Source organism: Chelon labrosus (genome assembly GCF_963514085.1).
Source record: "Chelon labrosus genome assembly, chromosome: 15".
Lineage (NCBI taxonomy): Eukaryota > Metazoa > Chordata > Actinopteri > Mugiliformes > Mugilidae > Chelon > Chelon labrosus.
In genome coordinates this window covers 28,539,615-28,565,666 of record NC_140348.1, presented here as the reverse complement: position 1 = coordinate 28,565,666, position 26,052 = coordinate 28,539,615, and the positions used below count along the sequence as shown (strand labels likewise).

The 26,052-nt window shown below is 51.8% G+C and overlaps 1 protein-coding gene across 5 annotated transcripts; it reads right to left on the bottom strand.

Moving 5' to 3' along the window:
* Nucleotides 1-562: 562 nt before the first annotated feature.
* On the bottom strand, nucleotides 563-25,806 carry ninl (ninein-like). 5 transcript variants are annotated; one of them, XM_084562202.1, is made up of 31 exons: nucleotides 25,752-25,806; nucleotides 24,903-25,127; nucleotides 24,613-24,709; nucleotides 23,746-23,930; nucleotides 20,449-20,515; nucleotides 20,290-20,369; nucleotides 20,077-20,223; nucleotides 17,351-17,527; nucleotides 17,017-17,153; nucleotides 16,625-16,765; nucleotides 15,601-15,775; nucleotides 14,935-15,045; nucleotides 9,764-9,850; nucleotides 9,085-9,217; nucleotides 8,010-8,078; nucleotides 7,101-7,387; nucleotides 6,924-7,004; nucleotides 6,700-6,848; nucleotides 6,309-6,446; nucleotides 4,137-5,420; nucleotides 3,660-3,764; nucleotides 3,515-3,584; nucleotides 3,240-3,407; nucleotides 2,975-3,145; nucleotides 2,775-2,888; nucleotides 2,558-2,704; nucleotides 2,325-2,483; nucleotides 2,146-2,238; nucleotides 1,858-2,067; nucleotides 1,158-1,271; nucleotides 563-1,080 (listed from the first exon to the last, which is right to left on the bottom strand). In XM_084562202.1, the coding sequence occupies exons 2-31, from the start codon at nucleotides 25,080-25,082 to the stop codon at nucleotides 889-891; spliced, it is 5,268 nt and encodes a 1,755-aa protein (XP_084418328.1). In that variant the 5' UTR covers nucleotides 25,083-25,127; nucleotides 25,752-25,806; the 3' UTR covers nucleotides 563-888. The 5 variants fall into 5 exon arrangements, 4 of the variants coding, with proteins under 4 accessions (XP_084418328.1, XP_084418330.1, XP_084418329.1 ...); XM_084562204.1 differs by having other exon boundaries at nucleotides 2,975-3,091; XM_084562203.1 differs by having other exon boundaries at nucleotides 9,085-9,208.
* Nucleotides 25,807-26,052: the final 246 nt, after the last annotated feature.

Here is a 26,052-nt window from a genome sequence, read left to right as displayed (position 1 = left end):
CACACACACTTCCTTCGCAGAAAACAGTAAAAAGTGTGAAACTTTGCTGCATGCTTTGAATGGGTAAAAGTGGCACCACCTGGTAGACAAATATAAAAATTACAAAATGAAAGCCAGTGGTCCAAAATGAAATCTTAACATAAAGGAATGCATTAATTTATGTTAAGATAAACGTGGGATCAAAAAAAGTGGTTTTAATGGGTTTCAATGGGGCACGTTTTGGCGCTAGGAACTATTATGGATGGTTTTTGATAGCATAGCCATTTTAGGCTTAATTAAAGTACTGAGATGACAATTCTAAAAAAAAATTAAAATGAATATCTTCTGGAAAATTTGAGCTATATTCATTCAACACAGCCAAAATGGCTTAAAAAATAAACAACAGAGTGGCACGAAATGTCCCCAGGATGCCTTAAGGGCTAGTCGACATATTTCCTGTTAGCACTTTCAGCTAACCGCTAGCTCACCTTGTTCACCTGCAGACATCGTCTCTGGAGGAATATCTGCTCTAATAATCAATTAATAAGGAAATGAAATCAGTCTGGAGAAAAGTTGTGATAAATTTAATTTAATGTTAAATGTTGGTCTCACTCTTTGGTCACAGGTGAGTTTTGGTTTGTTGGGAACAAAACGATTTCTACATATAAAACAAAGAGTGGTGCATAAAGAAACATAACACTGGAATGACTCAGACGCCTCCAACTGATAAATCCATCACAATTTAAATGGAGTCTGGTGGAGGTCAGGCAGTGAGGTCTGGACTCTGGGACTAAAAGAATCAAACCTTCAAGAAGCTGGAAGTCAAACAATAAAAGTTGTCTCTGAGTCTGAGCTGAAAGAACAGCTGACGTGGGCCGACGCTCAGAATAATGAGGCTGATTGAATCGGTCACGTGGCGAGCGACGCCGGGACGATCTCCCTCAGCAGCTTGTTGAGGGCGCCGACCTTCTCCTCCAGCAGGAAGTTCTTCTTCTGGGCCTGTTTCTGCCGCTGCTCTGTGACCTGCAGCGCCTTCATCAGCTGAGAGTTCTCCACGTACAGATCCTTCAGCAGCGCGTTCAGCGTGGAGTTCTTGGTCAGCTGCAGGCGAGCAGAGACACGCCGTCAAACCGCCGCCACAAGAACACGAACGGCAAACGAAGGAGGACGAGACTCACCTGCTCTTTGAGCTGCTGGACCTTCTCCTGCAGGACGAGGCGCACCGCCTTCAGTTTGGTCTCCAGGTCCTCCACCCTCTGCTGCAGGCTGCACATCGCCTTCTCGTACTGGCCCTGAACGCAACACGCACTCAGACGTAGTGTGGAACCTAATGTAGTGTGTAACGTGTTGTGTGTTACCTGGTGTGTAACGTGCTGTGTAACATGCTGTGTAACGTGTTGTGTAACGTGGTGTGTAACGTGTTGTGTAACAGTGTGTAACGTGCTGTGTAACGCGGTGTGTAACGCGGTGTGTAACGTGTTGTGTAACGCGGTGTGTAGCGTGGTGTGTAACAGTGTGTAACGTGTTGTGTCACGCGGTGTGTAAAGTGTTGTGTAATGTGTTGTGTAACATGTTGTGTAACGCAGTAGCTGTGTAACGCGGTGTGTAACATGCTGTGTGTAACGTGGTGTGTGTTACCTGGTGTGTGTAACGTGGTGTGTGTAACGTGGTGTGTGTAACGTGGTGTGTGTTACCTGGTGTGTGTAACGTGGTGTGTGTAACGTGGTGTGTGTAACATGCTGTGTGTAACGTGGTGTGTGTTACCTGGTGTGTGTAACGTGGTGTGTGTAACGTGGTGTGTAATGTGGTGTGTAACAGTGTGTAACGTGTTGTGTAACGTGTTGTGTTACCTGGTGTGTAACGCGGTGTGTGTGTTACCTGCTTGGTGCTGATCTGGGAGCTGCTCTGTTGAGCCTGCAGCCTCAGCGCCTCCTCCAGCTGCTGACTCCTCCCCTGCTCCTCCACCAGTTGGACCTCCAGCTGCTCCACCTGCTCCTTGTAGCCGTCTCCTGAACGCTCCTTCACCTCCTGCAGCTGCCTCAGGTGCTGCGCCTGCAGCAGGCTGATGGTGGCGCCGGACCGCTCCGCCTGCAGACAACCAGCCAGTAATCAGGACCGGTTCTGATCCAGGATCAAACACGGGTCATCCATCCTCTGAGTCCTGACCTGGTTCTGAGCCTGGTCCAGACGGATCCTCAGGTTCTGCTGCTCCTGGTTCAGTTTCTGGACCTGCAGATCCTGGACCTGATGCTCTGACAGCTGACGACGACATCCACCAATCAGCTGCATGGCTCAGAGCTTTGACCCCGCCCCCACCCCTCCCCCTCAGTGTACCTGTACGCTACCTGCTGCTGGAGCTCCTGGTTCTGGACTCTCAGTTTGTGCGTCTCCTCCTGCAGAGTGACGGAGGCCTGCTCCTCCTGCTCCTCCTGCTCCTCCAGGGCCCGACGGAGCTCCTCCTTCTCCTTCACCAGCTTCCTGACGCTGAGCTCCAGCTGCTCCACCTGCCTCAGAGGAGGAGGCGAGATGTTGAGTGAGGTCAGACAGGTGGATGTGATCAGACGGGCTGATGACTGACCTGGTGGTGAGCGTCCTGTAGCGCCCTCTGCAGGTCGCTCTCTGTCTGAGCGCTCGTCTCTTTCTCCTGATTGACGGCGTGAAGCTGAGAGCGAAGCAGCTCCGCCTCCGCCTCCAGAGAGGTCACCGTCTGCTGCAGCTTCTCCACCTGAACACAACACATCCATCAGACAGTGTCTCCCTCTAGAGGACAGACGTGGACGTGTCCTCGTGGTGACCTTGTTGTTTCGGTCCTCGGCGTCTCTCAGCAGCGTCTCCTTGTCCTCCTCCGTCCACTGCAGCTTCAGCGTCACACTGCTGAGCTCCGCCTCCAGCTCCGCCTGTCGTCCCAGCTGAGGACATAAAACACCTGCAGGTCAACGCTGGGAGCCTCCAGGGATCAGAGACCAGCTTCAGTGTCTTTCATGTGTCTGTCCACCTTGTCCTTGCAGGAGTTCAGCTCTGTCTCCAGCAGCTGTTTGTCCTGCGTCCAGGCCGCCTGCCGCTGCAGCTTCTCCCTCTCCTGCTGCATCGCTGCGTCCTGCAGCCGCCGCATCTGCAACGAGGACAACGACTGAATCTTTAAATGTCCAACATTCACAAGTCTCTCCTGGACAAAGAAGTGAAGACGAGTTTGGAGTCTCTGTCCTGTCCTTTGGACTTTTGTTCCATTTTCACATCAAACCATAAAGACTTCATCTCACTGTAACTCCCTCCTCCTCCCGCTCCTTGGAGACCGTCGCCAGGCGCTCCTGCAGCATCCGGACCGACTCCTGGTCTCCACGGAGACGGGCGCTCAGCTCCGCGTTGGCGCTGCTCAGCTGCAGGTTGCGACCGCTCAGATCCAGAACCTCCTCACGGTACCTGGAGTTCTGCAGAGGGAGAAGAAGACGATCTGATCAGGATGCAGGACGTCAGATGATTTAAAGTGTGTGTTAAATCGACAGATATGTGAATGGAGTCTGGTTCAGGTCCTCACCTCTCTGTGCAGCCTCTCCTCTTCTTCTCTGCTCCTCTCGTGTTCTCTCTCCATCTCCTCCAGTTTCCTCCTGAATTAAAACAACAAATCAGAACCGATCTGGGTTCGATCCGTCCGTCCTCGACCCTCTGAGACGTTGGCTCACCTCCTCTTGTCCACCTCGTCCTCCAGGTTCTGGACCTCCTGCTGCAGGACGCTCAGTCTCTCCTGCAGAGCCCCGTTCTCTGATCGGACGTCCTCCAGCTGAGTCCTGCAGCCGACAAACACATGAAGCTCAAAGAGGACACCTGACGTGGTGATCATGTGACTAGAGGACATGCAGCAGGTGGAGGTGGAGGGATGAAGGTCTCAGTGTGCTTCAGAGACTCTGTGGACGTTCCGATGGACGGAGCGTCCTGCTCGTCTCTGGAGCACAGTGAGACCTCCGTCCTCTACGGCTGAGAGACAATCAGAGACGTTACTGTGACATGCGTTGAGCTCATTGGGTTAGAGACGACAGACTGAGGCGGCCGGCAGCAGTGCATTGTGGGAGTTTCATTCAGCGAGTGTCTGGATGGATTAGTCTGGTTCTGGTTCGGGCAGGCGGAGGTTAGTCAAGGTTCAGACCGGTTCTGGATCAAACCTGTGAGGACTGGCTGGGTCCGTCACCTCCTCCAGAGCCAGAACCAGCTGCTCCAGCTCCAACAGCTGCTGCGTCATCCTCCTCTTCTCCCTGTCCAGCTCCTCCTCCGTGCTCCTCTGCTGGCTTTGGGAGTCCTGCAAGGCCCGCTGCAGCTGGAGGACCTGCTCCTGGTTCTGGGCCTCCAGGTGGACGTTGGTTTTGGAGTTGAGCTGGGTCCGGAGGTCCAGGACCAGGTCTGCGGTGTCGTTGAGCTGGGAGCTGAGGTCTCGGAGGTGGTCTCTGAGGGAGGAGATCTCCTCCTCCATCTCCACGATCTGGGTGGAGAGCTGGTCTGCCAGACGGATGTAGCTCCGGTTCTCCTGGCTCAGACGGGACACCTCCTCCCGCTCCTCGGCCAGACTGGACCGGAGCTGAGAGGTTCTGGTCTGCTCCTCCTTCAGAGCCTCCTGCAGACTCTCCTCGCCGCTCCTCCTCCTGTCCAGCTCCTCGGAGACGCCGTCCAGCTCCAGCTGCAGGGTGTCCACAGCCATGGCCTGGTCCTTCAGGTCCTGGATCAGCCTGGCGCGGTCCGTCTTCAGGGAGTCCAGTTCATCCACCAGTCTGGAGACGGACTCGGCTTTACTCCTCAGGGCCTCCTGCAGGTTCTCCAGCTCCTCCTGGAGGGAGGTGACCGTCTGCTCCCTGGCTCTGAGCTGAGCCTCCTGCTGCAGGAAGGCGCTGGAGAGGCGGCTGCAGGTCTCGGCCGCCTCCTCCTGGTCCTGCCGGAGGCTGTGGGACGCTGCCTGGAGGTCTCCGAGCCGAAGGAGGAGCTGCTCCTCCCTGCTCCTCAGCTCCTGCAGCTCCTCCTCCACAGAGCTCTTCTCCACGGCCAGGCTCCGGTTCAGACGCTCCTTCGACTCCAAGAAGATGATGCTCTCCTCCAGCTGAGTGCAGGCCTCCTCCAGCCGGGCCTCCAGCTCACAGCACCGCCCACAACACGCCTCCAGGTCTTCCTCCAAGCTGGCTTCTGATTGGCCGTACGTCTTGACCTCCTCCCTCAGGCGCCGGACCTCCTCCTCGTGCTTCTCCTCCATGTCCTTCTTCTCCAGGGAGATCCTGGCCTGCTCCTCCCCTGCCCTCTCCTCACACCGCCTCCTCTCCTGCTCCGACCGGGCCAGCCGGTTCTCCCAGAATCCCTTCTGCTCCTGCAGCCGCCGCCGCTCCTGGTGGAGCTGGTGGAGGAGGCGGCGCTGGGCCTCGGCGTGCTGCAGCTTCACCTGAGCCAGCTGCTGCTCCGACTCCTCCCTGCTCACAGCACACAGCCGTCACTGACCGCTGCTACGCTGCTGTAAACATCTGCCCCCTGCTGGATTCAGCCAGGCTCTGCAGCCGTTTCCAAGATGGCCGCCTCCATGGACTTAGTTTTATTATTCAGATAAATCTTTGCTGAATAATTTAATTTATGTTGTTACTGATATTTAAATATGAATATTAACATGACTTCATGTTATAGCGGCTATATGTGGTCATTTAATCATTTAATTATTTAAAAGATTCAAAGTAAAACATTAAAGTATAAACGTTATAAATATGAAAATGTTAACAAAGACATTTTAATAAACACAATCTCTTCCTATTTCAAAGTGTGCGACCCTGTCCTGTGATTGGATAAGAGGCATTAGCTTGTCTGATCTCAGTTAGCGTTAGCTACCAAAGCTAGCTAGCTGCTACTAGCCCTGTGGCTACAGATGAGGAGGAAGGAGCATCACTCTGATATTAACTATGACGTTAGAGAAGTCTCATCTAAGAACTGTTCTAGTTAAATGTAGTTATTGACCTCTGACCTTTGACTGAGTCTGATTTAACCAGTGGACAGTAGAGTGAATGATGTCGTTACAGCCTGTTAGCTGCTTTCAGATTAAACTGGTCTAAAGAGAGAAGTCTTCAGCAGACGACGTATTAAATTAATCATCAAACATGGCGGCCGACTTTAACACTAATCTGAACAAAAAACATTAAAGGATCCTGTTTGTAGAAAAAAACATCAAAGGAACAAATGTTTGAAATGTTCTAAATACAATAAACTGTTTGATTTAAAGAATAAAATATAAATATAAATATAAATGTAGTTAAATGGTGAATGATTTAGTTTACAGGTCGTATATATCCTTCATCTGTGATGTCATCACCCACCTGAACACCATCACTTCCTGGTCCATCTTCAGCTTTAGCTCCGCCTCCAGCTGCTCCTTCTCGGCGCTCAGCCTCTGGACCAGGTTACTGATCTCTCTGGCGAAGTTCTGCTCCAGCTCGGCCTGCTCCCGATGCATTCTGGGAAAAGTTCAAGACGCTAAAATCGCTTCAACGTCAACAGAACGTCTGGAGGAGACTTTAACGGAGGCTCAGACCGACACAGGAACATGTGACCATGAAGGTGAACAGGAAGTGGTTTGATCGTAGAGTAACGACTAGTGGAGGACTGACCTTTGACCTCTGACCTCTGACCTCTGACCCTGATGGAAGAGTCTGTCTCCACCAACTAAAATAACACCACACCAGCTCAGAGACAAGATGTCTTCCTCACCTGCGCTCCTGCTCGCTGCTCCACCCTCCTCCTCCTCCTCCTCCTCCTCCATGTTGGATCTGAGCCTGCAGTTTCTCCACCGTCTCCTTCAGCTGCTTCACCTGCTGCTCCACCTGAGACTTCTGCTCCTCCAGCTCGCTGATCTCCACCTGACGACAGACCGGGTCAACGTGAGGACGCCTCCTACGCTGGTTCTGATCCAACAACCTGAGAATCACCTGTACCTTGAAGACCTGAGAGATGTCCTTCCTCTCCACCTCCATGCTCTGCCTCATCAGCTCCAGACTGCGTTCGTAGTAGTTCACCTGAGGAAGAGGAAGAGGAAGAGGAGGAGGAGGAGGAGTTTAGTCCTGGTTCTGGTTCTGGTTCTGGTCCAATCAGAGCTTCTGATGAGCCGTTACCTGCGTCTCCAGCTGGATGTTGAGCTGCTGCAGCTCCTGGTCGTGTTTCTGCTGCAGCTGCTCCAGAGCCAGTTCAGTCTGAATACTGACGGCAGGACCAGGACCAGGGCCAGGGCCGGGGCCAGGGCCAGGGCCAGGGCCAGGGCCAGGGCCAGGACCAGGACCAGGAGCAGGACCGGGGCCAGGGCCGGGGCCAGGACCAGGAGCAGGGCCAGGAGCAGGACCAGGACCAGGACCAGGGCCAGGACCAGGACCAGGGCCAGGAGCAGAGTCCAGAGAGCACAGAGCTGAGGGAGAGAGACGGTCAGTCTTCTTCTTCTACTGTTATTATGGGGTGTGTTGGTTCAGTGTGTGGTCTTGTTTTTATCAGGTTGTGGGGTCCAGTCCTTCCTGGATCACTACCCTTATGGGGACATGTCAAACGTAAAGCTTACAGGGACACATTAGGCCTCTGTCTATTAAGGGCCCTGACACTCGTACTACAAGTCCCACAATGCACTGCAACAGCTGCTGCTCAGGTCAACACCTGTACAGTCAGACTCACTGGTGATTGGCTGTCAATCATCATGACATCACTTCCAATAATTAAAATCGGGGGGCGGGGCTTATGGTCTATACTGCAGCCAGCCACCAGGGGGCGCTCTACGTGCTAGAGGAGCCGTCATGGCGTCCACATGTCTGACATCCTGAGAGTCCCCCCAGGACCCTGGTCTGACATCCTGAGCGTCCCCCAGGACCCTGGTCTGACATCCTGAGAGTCCCCCCAGGACCCTGGTCTGACATCCTGAGAGTCCCCCCAGGACCCTGGTCTAACCCTGGTCTGACATCCTGAGCGTCCCCCCAGGACCCTGGTCTCCTCAAGCTCATGTCTCTTGTTTTTTCTATCAACATTCAGACCCCATGTCTCACCTGCTCTGTCCACAGGCTCCAGTTTCTTCCTGAGGACAGGAGACGAGTGACGCTTCATGTCTGAGCCGCCTGGACACACAAACACACAAACACACAAACACACAAACATGAGTGACAGGAGGACAACAACACACTGAGACAACACGTTTAACTGAGACTCACCCAGAGACACGATGAAGACTTTAAGACACGGAGACAGAAACCTGGAAGAGGTGTGTGTGTGTGTGTGTGTGTGTGTCCTAGTGTGGTGGGCGTGTCCTAGTGTGGTGGGCGTGTCCTCGTCTACCTGGACTGATCCAACCTGAAAGTCCTGTTCATGTCTTTCCACAGGACAGACTGGTTCCTTTCTGTGTGTAGTTGTGTGTCTTTGTGTAGTTGTGTTACCAGAGTGTGTGTCTGTGTGTAGTTGTGTTACCAGAGTGTGTGTCTGTGTGTAGTTGTGTTACCAGAGTGTGTGTCTGTGTGTAGTTGTGTCACCAGAGTGTGTGTATGTGTGTAGTTGTGTCACCAGAGTGTGTGTCTGTGTGTAGTTGTGTCACCAGAGTGTGTGTATGTGTGTAGTTGTGTTACCAGAGTGTGTGTCTGTGTGTAGTTGTGTTACCAGAGTGTGTGTATGTGTGTAGTTGTGTTACCAGAGTGTGTGTCTGTGTGTAGCTGTGTTACCAGAGTGTGTGTCTGTGTGTAGTTGTGTTACCAGAGTGTGTGTCTGTATGTAGCTGTGTTACCAGAGTGTGTGTCTGTGTGTAGCTGTGTTACCAGGGTGTGTGTCTGTGTGTAGTTGTGTGTGTCTGTGTGTAGCTGTGTTACCAGAGTGTGTGTCTGTGTGTAGCTGTGTCACCAGAGTGTGTGTCTGTGTGTAGTTGTGTTACCAGAGTGTGTGTATGTGTGTAGTTGTGTTACCAGAGTGTGTGTCTGTATGTAGCTGTGTTACCAGAGTGTGTGTCTGTGTGTAGCTGTGTTACCAGGGTGTGTGTCTGTGTGTAGTTGTGTGTGTCTGTGTGTAGCTGTGTTACCAGAGTGTGTGTCTGTGTGTAGCTGTGTCACCAGAGTGTGTGTCTGTGTGTAGTTGTGTTACCAGAGTGTGTGTCTGTGTGTAGCTGTGTCCAGCTCAGCGTCGTCTCGTCTCCAGATCGTCTCGTCTTCCTGTTGCTCCTCTGACTCAGCAGCTCCAGCTCTGAGCTCAGCTCATCGTTCCTGTCCTGCAGCTCCTGAACGCAACACACACACACACACACACACACACACACACACACACACACACACACACACACACACACACACTATAGTTATAACAGGTGCACATGATGAGCGTCCAAAGAGGACACCTGTCCACCTGTCCATGTTTGTTTATGAATGAATGAGTCCATTGGTCGTCCTGACACGCTGCTGCTCTCACCTTGATTTTCTGTCCAATCAGGACGAAGCGTTCAGGTGCACAAACATAAACAGACATTAAAACTCCTTCAGCTTTAACGTCACGTATCAGAATCAGATATTAACGTTGTTTAAAATGTGACTAGAGACATTTAACAGAAGTAAAAGTAGCTGAATGTCTCATTTTAACGTTTAATTAATAAATAAATCAATAATATCTCTGGTCAGTGAAGGACATCTAAAATCAGACACTTTCTCAGGCAGCTTCTGAATGGTCAGGTTCATTCTGTCTTCAGGAAGTGGGCGTCACCCTGAATCCAAACTGTCAAACTAAATGTAGCCTGGAGAGACCTTCAAAATAAAAGCTTCCATCCTCTTACCCTGCACTGCTGCTCGTACTCTTTGACGATTTCAGAGAATCGCTCCTCGTGACCCAGACCAGCGCCGGCCGACTCCAAGCTGTCCAGCTGTTGATGGGACAAACCAGTCAATCAGTCAATCAGTCAATCAGTCAATCAGTCAATCAATCAACCAATCAGAAGCTGTAGCTGAGTTCAAGTGAAGAATAAAAAGTCCTGAGCGACGGCTGCAGCAGATGAAGAAACAGAGTCAGAGGAAACGTTCATGAATGATTCAGTAGAGTCACCGAACACCAGACACAAACACTGATGGTCTAGTTTCATCTGAACCACAAACACAGGTTAACCTCTTTATACCTGGACCACAGAAACCTGGACCCAGAACCATCAGGTCCATGTTCATGACCCTGGTCTCTGTGGAACCTGGTCTCTGTGGACCCTGGTCTCTACGGACCCTGGTCTCTATATGGACCCTGGTCTCTATGGACCCTGGTCTCTATGGACCCTGGTCTCTACGGACCCTGGTCTCTATGACCCTGGTCTCTGTGGAACCTGGTCTCTATGACCCTGGTCTCTATGACCCTAGTCTCTATGACCCGGGTCTATGACCCCGGTCTCTGTGGACCCTGGTCTCTATGACACTGGTCTCTATGACACTGGTCTCTGTGGACCCTGGTCTCTATATGACCCTGGTCTCCGTGGACCCTGGTCTCTATATGGTCCCTGGTCTCTATATGGTCCCTGGTCTCTATATGGTCCCTGGTCTCTATATGAACCCTGGTCTCTATATGAACCCTGGTCTCTGTGGACCCTGGTCTCTATGACCCTGGTCTCCGTGGTCCCTGGTCTCTATGGAACCTGGTCTCTATGACCCTAGTCTCTATGACCCCGGTCTCTGTGGACCCTGGTCTCCATGACACTGGTCTCTGTGGACCCTGGTCTCTATATGACCCTGGTCTCCGTGGTCCCTGGTCTCTATATGGACCCTGGTCTCTGTGGACCCTGGTCTCTATATGACCCTGGTCTCCGTGGTCCCTGGTCTCTATATGGACCCTGGTCTCTATATGGACCCTGGTCTCTATATGAACCCTGGTCTCTATATGAACCCTGGTCTCTGTGGACCCTGGTCTCTATATGGACCCTGGTCTCTATATGGACCCTGGTCTCTATATGGACCCTGGTCTCTGTGGACCCTGGTCTCTGTGGACCCTGGTCTCTATATGACCCTGGTCTCCGTGGTCCCTGGTCTCTATATGGACCCTGGTCTCTATGACACTGGTCTCCGTGGTCCCTGGTCTCTATATGGACCCTGGTCTCTATATGAACCCTGGTCTCTATGACACTGGTCTCCGTGGTCCCTGGTCTCTATATGGACCCTGGTCTCTATATGAACCCTGGTCTCTGTGGACCCTGGTCTCTATATGAACCCTGGTCTCTATGACACTGGTCTCCGTGGTCCCTGGTCTCTATATGGACCCTGGTCTCTATATGAACCCTGGTCTCTGTGGACCCTGGTCTCTGTGGACCCTGGTCTCTATGGACCCTGGTCTCTATATGACCCTGGTCTCTATATGGACCCTGGTCTCTATATGAACCCTGGTCTCTGTGGACCCTGGTCTCTATGGACCCTGGTCTCTATATGACCCTGGTCTCCGTGGGCCCTGGTCTCCGTGGACCCTGGTCTCCGTGGTCCCTGGTCTCCGTGGACCCTGGTCTCTGTGGACCCTGGTCTCTGTGGACCCTGGTCTCTATATGACCCTGGTCTCTGTGGACCCTGGTCTCCGTGGACCCTGGTCTCTATATGACCCTGGTCTCCGTGGTCCCTGGTCTCTATATGGACCCTGGTCTCTATATGACCCTGGTCTCCGTGGTCCCTGGTCTCCGTGGTCCCTGGTCTCTATATGGACCCTGGTCTCTATATGGACCCTGGTCTCTATATGAACCCTGGTCTCTATATGAACCCTGGTCTCTGTGGACCCTGGTCTCTATATGGACCCTGGTCTCTGTGGACCCTGGTCTCTATATGACCCTGGTCTCCGTGGTCCCTGGTCTCTATATGGACCCTGGTCTCTATGACACTGGTCTCCGTGGTCCCTGGTCTCTATATGGACCCTGGTCTCTATATGAACCCTGGTCTCTATGACACTGGTCTCCGTGGTCCCTGGTCTCTATATGGACCCTGGTCTCTATATGGACCCTGGTCTCTATATGAACCCTGGTCTCTGTGGACCCTGGTCTCTATATGAACCCTGGTCTCTATGACACTGGTCTCCGTGGTCCCTGGTCTCTATATGGACCCTGGTCTCTATATGAACCCTGGTCTCTGTGGACCCTGGTCTCTGTGGACCCTGGTCTCTATGGACCCTGGTCTCTATATGACCCTGGTCTCTATATGGACCCTGGTCTCTATATGAACCCTGGTCTCTGTGGACCCTGGTCTCTATGGACCCTGGTCTCTATATGACCCTGGTCTCCGTGGGCCCTGGTCTCCGTGGACCCTGGTCTCCGTGGTCCCTGGTCTCCGTGGACCCTGGTCTCTGTGGACCCTGGTCTCTGTGGACCCTGGTCTCTATATGACCCTGGTCTCTGTGGACCCTGGTCTCTATATGACCCTGGTCTCCGTGGTCCCTGGTCTCTATATGGACCCTGGTCTCTATATGACCCTGGTCTCCGTGGTCCCTGGTCTCCGTGGTCCCTGGTCTCTATATGGACCCTGGTCTCTATATGGACCCTGGTCTCTATATGAACCCTGGTCTCTATATGAACCCTGGTCTCTGTGGACCCTGGTCTCTATATGGACCCTGGTCTCTGTGGACCCTGGTCTCTATATGACCCTGGTCTCCGTGGTCCCTGGTCTCTATATGGACCCTGGTCTCTATGACACTGGTCTCCGTGGTCCCTGGTCTCTATATGGACCCTGGTCTCTATATGAACCCTGGTCTCTATGACACTGGTCTCCGTGGTCCCTGGTCTCTATATGGACCCTGGTCTCTATATGGACCCTGGTCTCTATATGAACCCTGGTCTCTGTGGACCCTGGTCTCTATATGAACCCTGGTCTCTATGACACTGGTCTCCGTGGTCCCTGGTCTCTATATGGACCCTGGTCTCTATATGAACCCTGGTCTCTGTGGACCCTGGTCTCTGTGGACCCTGGTCTCTATATGACCCTGGTCTCTATATGAACCCTGGTCTCTGTGGACCCTGGTCTCTATGGACCCTGGTCTCTATATGGCCCTGGTCTCCGTGGACCCTGGTCTCCGTGGACCCTGGTCTCCGTGGTCCCTGGTCTCCGTGGACCCTGGTCTCCGTGGACCCTGGTCTCCGTGGACCCTGGTCTCTATATGAACCCTGGTCTCTGTGGACCCTGGTCTCTATATGAACCCTGGTCTCTGTGGACCCTGGTCTCTATGGACCCTGGTCTCTATATGACCCTGGTCTCCGTGGGCCCTGGTCTCCGTGGTCCCTGGTCTCTGTGGACCCTGGTCTCTATATGACCCTGGTCTCCGTGGACCCTGGTCTCCGTGGACCCTGGTCTCTATATGACCCTGGTCTCCGTGGTCCCTGGTCTCTATATGGACCCTGGTCTCTATATGACCCTGGTCTCTATGACCCTGGTCTCCGTGGTCCCTGGTCTCCGTGGTCCCTGGTCTCTATATGGACCCTGGTCTCTATATGGACCCTGGTCTCTATATGGACCCTGGTCTCTGTGGACCCTGGTCTCTGTGGACCCTGGTCTCTATATGAGCCTGGTCTCTGTGGACCCTGGTCTCTATAGACCCTGGTCTCTATAGACCCTGGTCTCCGTGGACCCTGGTCTCTGTGGACCCTGGTCTCTATGGACCCTGGTCTCTGTGGACCCTGGTCTCTGTGGACCCTGGTCTCTATGGACCCTGGTCTCCGTGGACCCTGGTCTCCGTGGACCCTGGTCTCTGTGGACCCTGGTCTCTATATGACCCTGGTCTCCGTGGACCCTGGTCTCCGTGGACCCTGGTCTCCGTGGTCCCTGGTCTCCGTGGACCCTGGTCTCTGTGGACCCTGGTCTCTATATGAGCCTGGTCTCTGTGGACCCTGGTCTCTATAGACCCTGGTCTCTATAGACCCTGGTCTCTGTGGACCCTGGTCTCCATGGACCCTGGTCTCCATGGACCCTGGTCTCCGTGGACCCTGGTCTCTATATGACCCTGGTCTCCGTGGTCCCTGGTCTCCGTGGACCCTGGTCTCTGTGGACCCTGGTCTCTATATGACCCTGGTCTCTATATGACCCTGGTCTCTGTGGACCCTGGTCTCCGTGGACCCTGGTCTCCGTGGACCCTGGTCTCTATATGACCCTGGTCTCTATGACCCTGGTCTCTATATGGACCCTGGTCTCTATATGACCCTGGTCTCTATGACCCTGGTCTCCGTGGTCCCTGGTCTCCGTGGTCCCTGGTCTCTATATGGACCCTGGTCTCTATATGGACCCTGGTCTCTATATGGACCCTGGTCTCTGTGGACCCTGGTCTCTATATGAGCCTGGTCTCTGTGGACCCTGGTCTCTATAGACCCTGGTCTCTGTGGACCCTGGTCTCCATGGACCCTGGTCTCCATGGACCCTGGTCTCCGTGGACCCTGGTCTCTGTGGACCCTGGTCTCTATATGAGCCTGGTCTCTATAGACCCTGGTCTCTGTGGACCCTGGTCTCCATGGACCCTGGTCTCTATAGAACCTGGTCTCCATGGACCCTGGTCTCTGTGGACAGGTCAGCCTGGACATCATCACATTCTACCATTGTGATCATTATACAATCCAGAAGAAGATGGAGATTTCCTCCATGTTGTTCACACATGGAACTCCCCAGGGAAACCAGGCACCAAGGCATGCTACATATCAATGCTAAGCTGCTACATATCAATGCTAAGCTGCTACATAGCAATGCTAAGCTGCTACATATCAATGCTAAGCTGCTACATATCAATGCTAAGCTAACTTTATTATGTGTAGTACCACCATCAGACCACTAGATGGAGGTAGAGGACCATGTATGCCATACTGAGGCTAGCTGGTTAGCTCCAGCTCCATGGTTCTTGGTATCAGAGCAGCTTCTCTATCGTTTCCTCATGTTGTTGGTGGATGAGTGTTCACTCTTTAGACCTGGTCTCCAGTGTCTGGAGCTGCTGCTTCTCTACAGGTAAAGGTGTGTGAGGCGTCACCTTGTCATGGAGCAGCTGGTCCAGGTCTCTCTGCAGTCTGTCCACTAAACTCTGGGCTTCAATCAGCTTCAGCTTCACGGCAGCGAGCTCCTCCTCCAGACGACCGTTCTCCTGAAGACCAGCGTCCACATTCATCACGTTCACTGGTTTTATTTAGTTTATTTAGATTTAAAACGCTCGGAGTCATGTCGGACACTTTGCTGCTCGAGGCCTTTACAGAGCTGGGCCTCAGCTTTATCAGTAATTACATCATGACATGTTTTAGCTTTGTAATACTGTATATATGTATATATGTATATATCAACTGTAAATATATTATCTTGTAAGAATATTTTATTGTTTAGTGTCTGAAACAACTAAATATAAATCTGATGAATATTTTCCTCTAATAAATCACAGTATCAGAGTATTTATTAATAATCAGGTGATAATTAGTTTAAATAATATAAATGTAAAGAGAACTAAGCCCAGATAACACCAGTCATACATTTATTTAAAGGATTTATTCCTAAATATTAAAAGATTTCTCAGTTTTCAGTGTCAGATGTTAAAGGAGGAACTTTCAAAGTAAAAGACCTGATTTCACAATAAAACAGTACAAACACTGATCTATCTTCCTGCCTTTTAGTAACTCTGAGATAAATGAGCTCGTTAGTGTTAATGAACCTGTGCGGCGCCGCTCAGCTCCTCCTGTAGCTCCGCCTCCTTCCCTCGGAGCAGGTGCAGCTCCTCCTGCAGCTCGCCGTGCTCTCGCTCCACCTGCTGCAGCAGCGCCTCGTTCTCCTGCTCCGACTGACTGCGCAGAGCCGTCAGCCTATCACGGAAGTCCTGCTCCAGGTCCCTGCCAATCACAGAGCGGCTCGTCAGCGTTCTACTCTCTGGACTCATTCAGCTCCACTAGAATCACACCTGTTGTTGTAAAGCTCTCAGTCAGTATCAGATAGTCAGACTGAGCTCTGGCCTGTGGCGCTGGAGGACAGAACGGATCATTAACGTGGGACATGATGGTTCAGACTGATTCCTTCTTGTCCACAATGACTCAAAGAGTTAAAAGCTCCTGGGAGGAATGAAGAGAGTAATGACGTGTTTAAACTGTTGTCATCTGGAATCATATCAGGGTTTAAGAGATTCTGTCTTGATTCATAAAAGCCTCGGATCGGTTCTGGACCGAGCACCGTCAGGCTGGAAGCTGACTGGGTTTATAAAGTATGAGGACACAAGAGGAGAGGATCGGTTCTGGACCGAGCACCGTCAGGCTGGAAGCTGACTGGGTTTATAAAGTATGAGGACACGAGAGGAGAGGATCGGTTCTGGACCGAGCACCGTCAGGCTGGAAGCTGACTGGGTTTATAAAGTATGAGGACACGAGAGGAGAGGATCGGTTCTGGACCGAGCACCGTCAGGCTGGAAGCTGACTGGGTTTATAAAGTATGAGGACACAAGAGGAGAGGATCGGTTCTGGACCGAGCACCGTCAGGCTGGAAGCTGACTGGGTTTATAAAGTATGAGGACACTAGAGGAGAGGACTGAGACTCACAAACCTCTGGAAGCAGAGACGACATCAGTTTGGATTAAAATAAAACGTTTGTGAACTAACTCTGTCTGAATGAATCAGTAGTGAGACCTAGTGTCCCATCATCTGTCCTCAGGGACAGGACGGTCGTCGTCCCAGCAGACGTAGAGGTCTGACCTGATCCGGCTCTGGTTGAGCGTCTCCATGCTGGCGTGGCGGTCGTCCACCTCCCTGACCAGCTGCAGGTTCCTCTGGTCGGCCAGGTCCAGGTCGGCCTTCACCTTGTCCCGCTCCCTGCAGGCCTGCTCTGCCAGCTCCCTGAACACATGAGGGTGAGGTCTGTTAGTCGGAACCTCCAGTCCAGCAGGGGGCACTGTTCATGTTAGAGACTCATTCTGAATGTTTGCAGTAATGTGTGTACACGTCTGTAACAAACAGGAACCAGGAAGTGTCCAGGTCTGACATGGTTACGGTCTAATGACTCATTTCACTTCTACCCCTCTAGAGACTTTTAGTCCAGTGTCTCCACAGCTGATCCACGAGGACACGTTAGAGTCAGGGAAACCTACTGCAGGTGCTGGATCTCCTGCTTGTAGGAGATGAGCGCCGCCTGGTGGATACCGTTACCGCTGACCAGCAGCTCGTTGTCCAGAGCCAGAGTCAGGTCGGCCAGACTGAGACGCTCCTCCAGGGGGAAGTCCAGCGTCTGGACACAAACAGAAACGACCCTGAAACTGGTCCAGTCTGAATCACAGAACCCTTTAGCCTCAGACAAGGAGCAGGGACACAACAGCTGAGCTACCAACATGTCTGACAAGCTAAGCTAACGTAGCATGATGAGCTAGGTTCCTCTCAGTTCAAGTTCTCTGTGTTGACAGGTTCCAGGTTCTGCTGAGTACTGACCTGCAGGATGTCCCGGCTGTTCCTGATGCCCTCCTCTGTCCAGAGGGCCACCACCCGTTCGGGGCTGGTGCATCCTGAGCCGTCGTCCAGCCGGCTGAGGACCCTCTGACCCACCGTGGCCGTCAGCAGGGAGGGGGAGGTGGAGCGAGCCGAGAGCTCCTCTGACCTGGCCTCAGTCTGCATGGACAGAGACCAGAGAGAGACCTGGATCAGTACAGACAGGTTCTAGACCAGAGAGAGACCAGGATCAGTACAGACGGGTTCTAGACCAGAGAGAGACCAGGATCAGTACAGACGGGTTCTAGACCAGAGAGAGACCAGGATCAGTACAGACGGGTTCTAGACCAGAGACCAGGATCAGTACTGGCGGGTTCTAGACCAGAGAGAGACCAGGATCAGTACAGACGGGTTCTAGACCAGAGACCAGGATCAGTACCAACAGGTTCTAGTCGACTCTCAGAGAAAGTAACTTCCACTGATTCTTGAGAAACACATGATTCAACAGCGTGACGCTGAACATTTAATCTGGATTAGCCCACTTTCACTCAGGTCACCAACAACAGTCCTCCTCCTCCTCCTCCTCCTCCTCCTCTTCCTCCTCCTCTTTTTTAACTTCTCTCCGTTCTTCTTCTTCTTCTTCTTCTTCTCTTCCATTTCCCGTAGATGTGATGCTCCTCATCATCAGAACCTCTTCCTCTTTAAACTACAGACGCTGATGTTCGGTGTAATCAGATCATGTGATTTGGTCTCCATGGTGACGGTGACTGATCACCTTGGAGACCTTGGAGCAGATGTTCTCGTGATATTTCAGAATAAGAGCGCAGAGCTGAGGAGTAACCATGTTGAGAGTTAGCAGCGTTCTGATTGGCTCATGATCACCTGAGTGTAGCAGTACGCCGCGGCGCCGGCTCCCAGCCTCTCCGTCCTCACCCACGTTAACAAACCACAGCCTGAGATCAGACCTGACGTACACGACATGTTGTCTGACTGAGACACCTGGAGCTACCTGGAGCTACCTGGATCTACCTGGAGCCACCTGGAGCCACCTGGAGCTACCTGGATCTACCTGGATCCACCTGGAGTTACCTGGAGCTACCTGGAGTTACCTGGAGCTACCTGGATCCACCTGGAGTTACCTGGATCTACCTGGAGTTACCTGGATCTACCTGGATCCACCTGGAGTTACCTGGATCTACCTGGAGTTACCTGGAGCTACCTGGATCCACCTGGAGTTACCTGGATCTACCTGGAGTTACCTGGAGCCACCTGGAGCCACCTGGAGCCACCTGGAGATAACTGGAGCTACCTGGATCTACCTGGAGCTACCTGGAGCCACCTGGAGCTACCTGGAGCCACCTGGAGCCACCTGGAGATACCTGGATCTACCTGGATCTGCCTGGAGTTACCTGGAGCTACCTGGAGCTACCTGGAGTCACCTGGAGATACCTGGAGTCACCTGGATCTACCTGGATCTACCTGGAGCCACCTGGAGCTACCTGGAGATACCTGGATCTACCTGGAGCCACCTGGAGATAACTGGAGCTACCTGGATCTACCTGGAGCCACCTGGAGATAACTGGAGCCACCTGGAGCTACTTGGATCTACCTGGAGCCACCTGGATTCGGCTGATTGGACTGATGACTGCCAGCTGGTCTGCAGGTAATGCTGCGTTCAGGAGCAGCTGGTAAACCCCAGCTGGTCTGCAGGTAATGCTGCGTTCAGGAGCGGCTGGTAAACCCCAGCTGGTCTGCAGGTAATGCTGCGTTCAGGAGCGGCTGGTAAACCCCAGCTGGTCTGCAGGTAATGCTGCATTCAGGAGCGGCTGGTAAACCCCAGCTGGTCTGCAGGTAATGCTGCGTTCAGGAGTGGCTGGTAAACCCCAGCTGTGTGTCAGTGAAGGTGTGTGGGTTTCATGTCGTCACGTTTCATTTCATGTTCCTGACTCTTCCTGACAGATGTGATCAGACATGTTGTTAGTGTTTAAATCACAGACGACCTCTGACACTAACACACATGACTGGAGCTCTGCAGGTTAAACTGGTCCCTGACAATAAGAACAAAGACGTGATTTAAAGACAAAGCTCTGAGGGACCAGTTGAACCTGTAGAGCTCTAATGATGTGTATCAGTGTCAGAGGTCGTCAGACAGGATAAAGGTGGAACAGCTTTTATTTCATTACTGAATTGAATCTGTGGAGGAACAAGAGCAGGAAGGAGCAGAGACGTCAGTAAACTAGAGTCAAACACATTTAGTTTAGGTCATTTATAAACCTGATGACGTCCTCAGGGAAGACGTCTGGACTAGAAGACGTTTCCTCCAAGTGTTCAGCTCTAAATGTCTGATGGAGTTTAGGTTTAATCAGCTGAAGGTCACATGACTAGAGTCTGGTAACGACCTGATGCTCATCAAACCGTTCATTCATTCATTAAACCAGGAACTGAAGGTGTCAGGAGGTCAGGATGTTTCTGGTCTGATGTTGATTCATAAATAAAACATTAAAAGTAAAAGGCATCGTGTGATTAGAGGACTCTGAGAGCAGCGTCAGGATTTAAGACGGATGAGAAACTAGAGGGACAAGATGGAGGAGACCTGTCTCCAGCTGAACGGACAGAGACACTCAGAGACAAAGAGTATGACGCTGATATTTGAGGACACACGTCTGTACAACATGAAAGGAATCAGGACATCGGTGACGTCTGTGCTGGTATTAAATAAAGAGTCTGACCCTGTATGGCGCCCTCTGCAGGTCAGCTGATCGTAGGGGGGTGGAGCATGATGTGGGGGCGGAGCCACACAGAACCTTCCTGAACTCTGTGATGCTGACTCTGCCGTCCAGGTCGGCGTCCAGCTTCCTGAGCAGCTGGTCCACGTCCTGAAGACAGAGGTCATGAGAGAGGATCTAGAGGACAGACTGAAGTCTGAGAGACACCAGGTTTACCTCAGAGTGGAGGCGCTGCAGACCTCCTTCAACCCCCAGCTCCTCCTCCTCCTCCTCCTCCTCCTCCTCCTGCTGACTCCCTGCTCAACACAACGGTAAAACGTCAACAGGAATCTCCTTAAAGTGTGAAACTTTGTCTTCTCGTCCAGGCCACCGTACCTTTAGACTGAAAGGGTGTCGGGACGCTCTCCTTCAGACTTCCTGCCTCCTCATCAGACTTCAGGCTCTGCTCAGAAAACATGGAGGTCAGAGAACCAGTTCTAACCATGGACCGTACAACCAAGATGGCTGCCGTGTCTCCTCCTCCTCCTCCTCCTCCTCCTCCCGTTGGTCAGTCTGAGTCTAGAACTGGATCCAGGTTCTGATGATCCATTAACTCTGCTACAGCTATTCATTTAGTAGCTTAGTTACACGTTGTCATGGCAACTGTCAGTCATCACGACGTCACTTCCTGTTTCTATAGCGTCAGATAACTTGAACATACATCAGGACATGTCAGATTTATTCCACTTGGAGTGAACTAGATACGAGCTGAAAGAGTTCCAGGAGAACCAAGCTGAACATAAACAAACATGGCCGACCGCCATCAGATAATAGAAAAGATAAGATTTGTTTTGAAACTGAGTCTCCCAAAGTGTTTCCACCAGCAGTAGGTCGTATACTTGTCTCTGTGCTGAAAGCTCAACAGACCTCCTCTCTTTCTGTCAGACTGGTTCGTGAGGCGACACTTCATCTAATAACTTTATGTAGAGACATTACAGCCACATGTCCTCACTCTAAAGTCATGTTGTGTGATGTGATGATATCTAGTATGACCAAATAAACAGATCAATGCGTTTTATAGTCTAGTAAATGATGCTCTAACATTCATGGTCTACATCTCCATGAACACATTGTTCTGTGACGTCAGGGTAGATTGATTTGTCCTGACTTCACTGGTAGGACGTCCAGCTTCAAGTGGTTCCAGAGCACTTATATCAGACCTCCCAGTTTTCTGGAACGCAGCATAAGTCCCGCCCACTTACCTATGACCTATACTGCAGCCAGCCACCAGGGGGAGCTCCACTGTGGAGGAGCAGAGCATGCTGGGAGAGAGTGCGTAGCCCTGGCAGCAGAGCATGCTGGGAGTGTGAGGCCCTGGCAGCAGAGCATGCTGGGAGTGTGAGGCCCTGGCAGCAGAGCATGCTGGGAGAGAGTGCGTAGCCCTGGCAGCAGAGCATGCTGGGAGAGAGTGCGTAGCCCTGGCAGCAGAGCATGCTGGGAGTGTGAGGCCCTGGCAGCAGAGCATGCTGGGAAAGAGTGCGTAGCCCTGGCAGCAGAGCATGCTGGGAGTGTGTGGCCCTGGCAGCAGAGCATGCTGGGAGTGTGTGGCCCTGGCAGCAGAGCATGCTGGGAGTGTGAGGCCCTGGCAGCAGAGCATGCTGGGAGTGTGAGGCCCTGGCAGCAGAGCATGCTGGGAGAGAGTGCGTAGCCCTGGCAGCAGAGCATGCTGGGAGTGTGCGGCCCTGGCAGCAGAGCATGCTGGGAGAGAGTGCGTAGCCCTGGCAGCAGAGCATGCTGGGAGTGTGTGGCCCTGGCAGCAGAGCATGCTGGGAGAGAGTGCGTAGCCCTGGCAGCAGAGCATGCTGGGAGAGAGTGCGTAGCCCTGGCAGCAGAGCATGCTGGGAGTGTGCGGCCCTGGCAGCAGAGCATGCTGGGAGTGTGAGGCCCTGGCAGCAGAGCATGCTGGGAGTGTGAGGCCCTGGCAGCAGAGCAGAGTCATCAGGATGAATTCCTGAGCTTCATTACTTCTACTGGACTGAACTCATTGTGTGTGTGTGCTGTACTACTATCTTTCTGAGGACCAGTGGGAGTTCAGACCATCAGTCTGGACCCGACGACATTCTGGGGGGTGAAACCTGTTCAGACCTGGTTTTAGGGTTTAGGGTGAGGGTTAGGGAACGCTTCATGTTTGTAGAAGGTCCTCACAGAGATAGAGAGCAGTGAGTTTGTGTTGAAGAGGAAACAGTCTCAGTTAAATACTGAACCGTGTTGTGTAACTGTTCTAAAGTCATGAGTTAGAAACCAGACAGACACACTTTAAACTAATTAAACAAGGCTCTCTGATTGGGCCACTGAGCACCAATCAAATCAACTAGAGCTCCCCCTGGTGGCTGGCTGCAGTATAGGCCATAAGCCCCGCCCCCTACATGTTAGTGGGCGGGAGCCACAAAGCTGGACGCTACAGAAACAGGAAGTGACGTCATGATGATTGACAGTTGCCATGACAACATGTAACTAAGCTACTAAATGAGTTGTGCTGTAAACTAACTTTCATTAGCTAACTAGCTAAGTCATTAGCTAACTAGCTATGCTAGCATGTCCACAGTGTGAATCCATGATGGATTTAAGAGTCTACAGGTAAAACCTGTTCACCTGTTTTCATGTGTTTCATGTTCTATGCTAACAGACTCTAGGGTTAGTCTGAGTTAGCAACAGGAACATAGCTTAGCAAAGGTTAGGAGCCCTCTGATTGGTCCGCTGACAACCAATCAGAGACAGAACAGTTGATTCAGCTTCACCAGGCTTTGACCATCTTCATGTGTTGAACCCAGAGCAGAGCCTGAAGCTCTTCATGTAACGTGTTTATAACGTGTTTATAACGTGTTTATTACAGTGTTTATAACGTGTTTATAACGTGTTTATAACGTGTTTATTACAGTGTTTAATCCACAGCCAGCAGGGAGCCCCCTGACTGATGAACCTCTGACCAGACTCTACCACAGCACAGGCCTGCTCCAAACCTCCATGAAGCTTCTGGTGACAGATGTTGGTTCTACTGGGTTTTCATTGTGTAGATCTACTGACATGTGTCCCTAATATTTTGACAGTGTAGTCAGGGGACTAGACTAAACAACAGAAACAGCTCGATTCAATCCAGTTTAACAGCACCACGGACATCATCACCTGAGGATTATTTAGATTACAATGATCTGGACTAGTGTAGCTGAGGAACAGAGGAGCTCTGGTTCCTCTGGTTCCTCTGGTTCCATCAGGACAGAACTCATCTGAGTAAACTGTGAAGCATCCTGGAGCCAAACCAGCAGAGAGTCTGCCAGCTCCACATTCCTCACAAACCCACTTCCTGTAAAACCTCCTCCACCCCGAAACCACCAAACCTCCCCCCACCGCCACTGCCGGCTCCTCCCCTCCTCCTCCTCCTCTTCCTCCTCCCCTCCTCCTCCTCTTCCTCCTCCTCCTCCTCCCCCCCCCCAGGTATTCAGTGCAGCCTCTGGACATCTGAGACAACGAGTCTCACCCACACAGAACCAGCTCCGTTCAGACAGAATGAGCCTCAGCAGACCAGGCTTTAAAGGTCAGAGGTCAGAGGTCAGAGACAGCTTCTATCTGTACTGTCCTGCATCAGAGGTCAAAGGTCAAAGGTCAGGGTTCATCTTTTAGAATAAATCTTCTCACCTCCACACTCTCCAGAGACGTCGCCCGTCTCAGCTTGGCCCTGTGGACGCCGCCCGGTGACGAGTCGGAGGCTTCGGTCCTGGACGGCGGCGAGTCCTCCGGGTCGGGTTTACTGTCGGGACGAGAGCGGCGGCCGTAACGCTTCGTTCCCTTCATGAACTTTGGCTTCACCTCCTCAGGAACGGCTGCAGAGGAACAGAGAGACTCCACCTAAACAGATCACATCTGTACTCACTGCTGCATGTCGCTGGAGACGGCTCTGTTCAAAGAGCTCAGCTGCTACAGCTAACGGCTAACAGCTAACGGCTAACAGCTAACAGCTAGAAGCTAGCTGTTAGCTGTTAGCTACTAGCTACTAGCTGCTAGCTGTTAGCTGCTAGCTGCTAGCTGTTAGCTACACTCTCCACATAGTTTAGACCAAAGAACAGAAGTAGATAAACAAAACTCTGGAGACGTGTCTTTGATGAACTGTGACGACTTTATCTGAGTCTAGATCATCAGTCTGGAAACTAGAGGAGGGCTCTGTGGGCCCTACATGTCTCCTCCATGTCCCCCCTCCATGTACCTCCATGTACCTCCATGTGTCCTCCATGTCTCCTCCATGTCCCCCCTCCATGTACCCTCCATGTGTCCTCCATGTCTCCTCCATGTCCCCCCTCCATGTACCCTCCATGTGTCCTCCATGTCTCCTCCATGTCTCCTCCATGTCTCCCCTCCATGTACCCTCCATGTCTCCTCCATGTCTCCTCCATGTTCCCCCTCCATGTCCCCTCCATGTTCCCCCTCCATGTCCCCTCCATGTTCCCCCTCCATGTCCCCTCCATGTCCCCTCCATGTTCCCCCTCCATGTCCCAGCTGCTGTCTCACCTGGCTCCAGGTAGCTGCTGTCGTCCTCTGAAGTACTGAAGTCCAGAGAGCGAGACAGCACGTCCACGAAGCCGTCCTTAAACTCTTCAAAGTTCACCTGGAGGAGTGAGACGGGGTCATGGTTCTGATCCAGAAACTAATCTCAACAATAATAGTAGTAGTAGTAGCATAGCAGCAGTAGTAGTAGTATGTGTAGTAGTAGTAGTAGTGTAGTAGTTATTGTGTAGTAGTGGTATTAGTAGTAGTATTAGTAGTAGTATATGTATAGCAGCAGTAGTGCAGCTACAGACCCGGGCGTGCGGCCTCCGGCCCAGCAGCGCCTCCAGCAGCAGGGGCAGGTGCGCCTCCAGCTGCAGCTTCCTGCAGAGCTGGGTCAGCTCGTCCCGGTCCAGGAAGCCCGTTGCCGTGGTATCACAGCTGTCAAACTCTGCTCTGAGCTGAGCCACGTAGCGACTGTTGTCCTCCTCCATCACACTGAGGCCAGGGCTTCTTCTTCTGTGGTGGAGGACCTCAGCCTGTCAATCAATCACTCATGTTAGCAGAATGCTAATGCTAACATGTCTCAGTTTTCAGCATCAATGAGCAGATTAATCAGAGACTCAGTGAATCTGTTTGTTTATTTAGTTCATTTATTTTCAGTCAGTTCTATTTCACTTTTTACAGAGACTAACTTTTTAATTTAATTTAATTTTTGTTTTTATTTACTTATGTGGTCAGACAGTCTAATATTTATTTATTTATCTTTTATTTTGTATTTATTAAGACAGTCTAACTTGTGTTTTTTATTTATTTATATATTTATATATTTATTTATTTACTCTAACATTTATTTACATATTTATTTATATTTTTATTTATTTATTTACATTTATTTACATTTATTTACATTTATTTACTCTATTAAACCCGAGCGTTGCCGAACAGGCTCTCGGCTCTGTCCGGTCAGTCTCGCGAGCTGAAGAAGCTTCACCATGGGAACGGAGGCGCGAGCCGCAGGAACAAAAGGCTCGCGGCGCAAAGTGACCTCAGCGACACAACGAAATAAAGAAAGTGCGCCTGCGCCATCTTACTAACGGGGAGTCTGTCCGGTAACCGGGAGAAGTTAACGGCGGAGGTTAGTTAAGTTTAGTTAGTCTTACCGCGGGAAAAGTTCTCCCCCTCTCCCTCCTCTCCCTCCTCTTCCTCCTCTCCCTCCTCTTCCTCCTCTTCTTCTTCGTCTCCTCCTAAAACTTCACGTCTCCTCCATGAACGTTGTCCCGGAGCTCCGGACCGTCCGCCGCCAGACTACCGACATGAAGAGTAACGGAGCAGCAGCCTGGCACCGAGCGACGACCGGACAACTCACACAGCTACTTCCGGTCGAGTTTCAAAATAAAAGTCTCGTCCTCCGTCAGCGTGGTGGTAGTTTGATGTTAAACTGGTTTAATGGTCAGGGGGCTA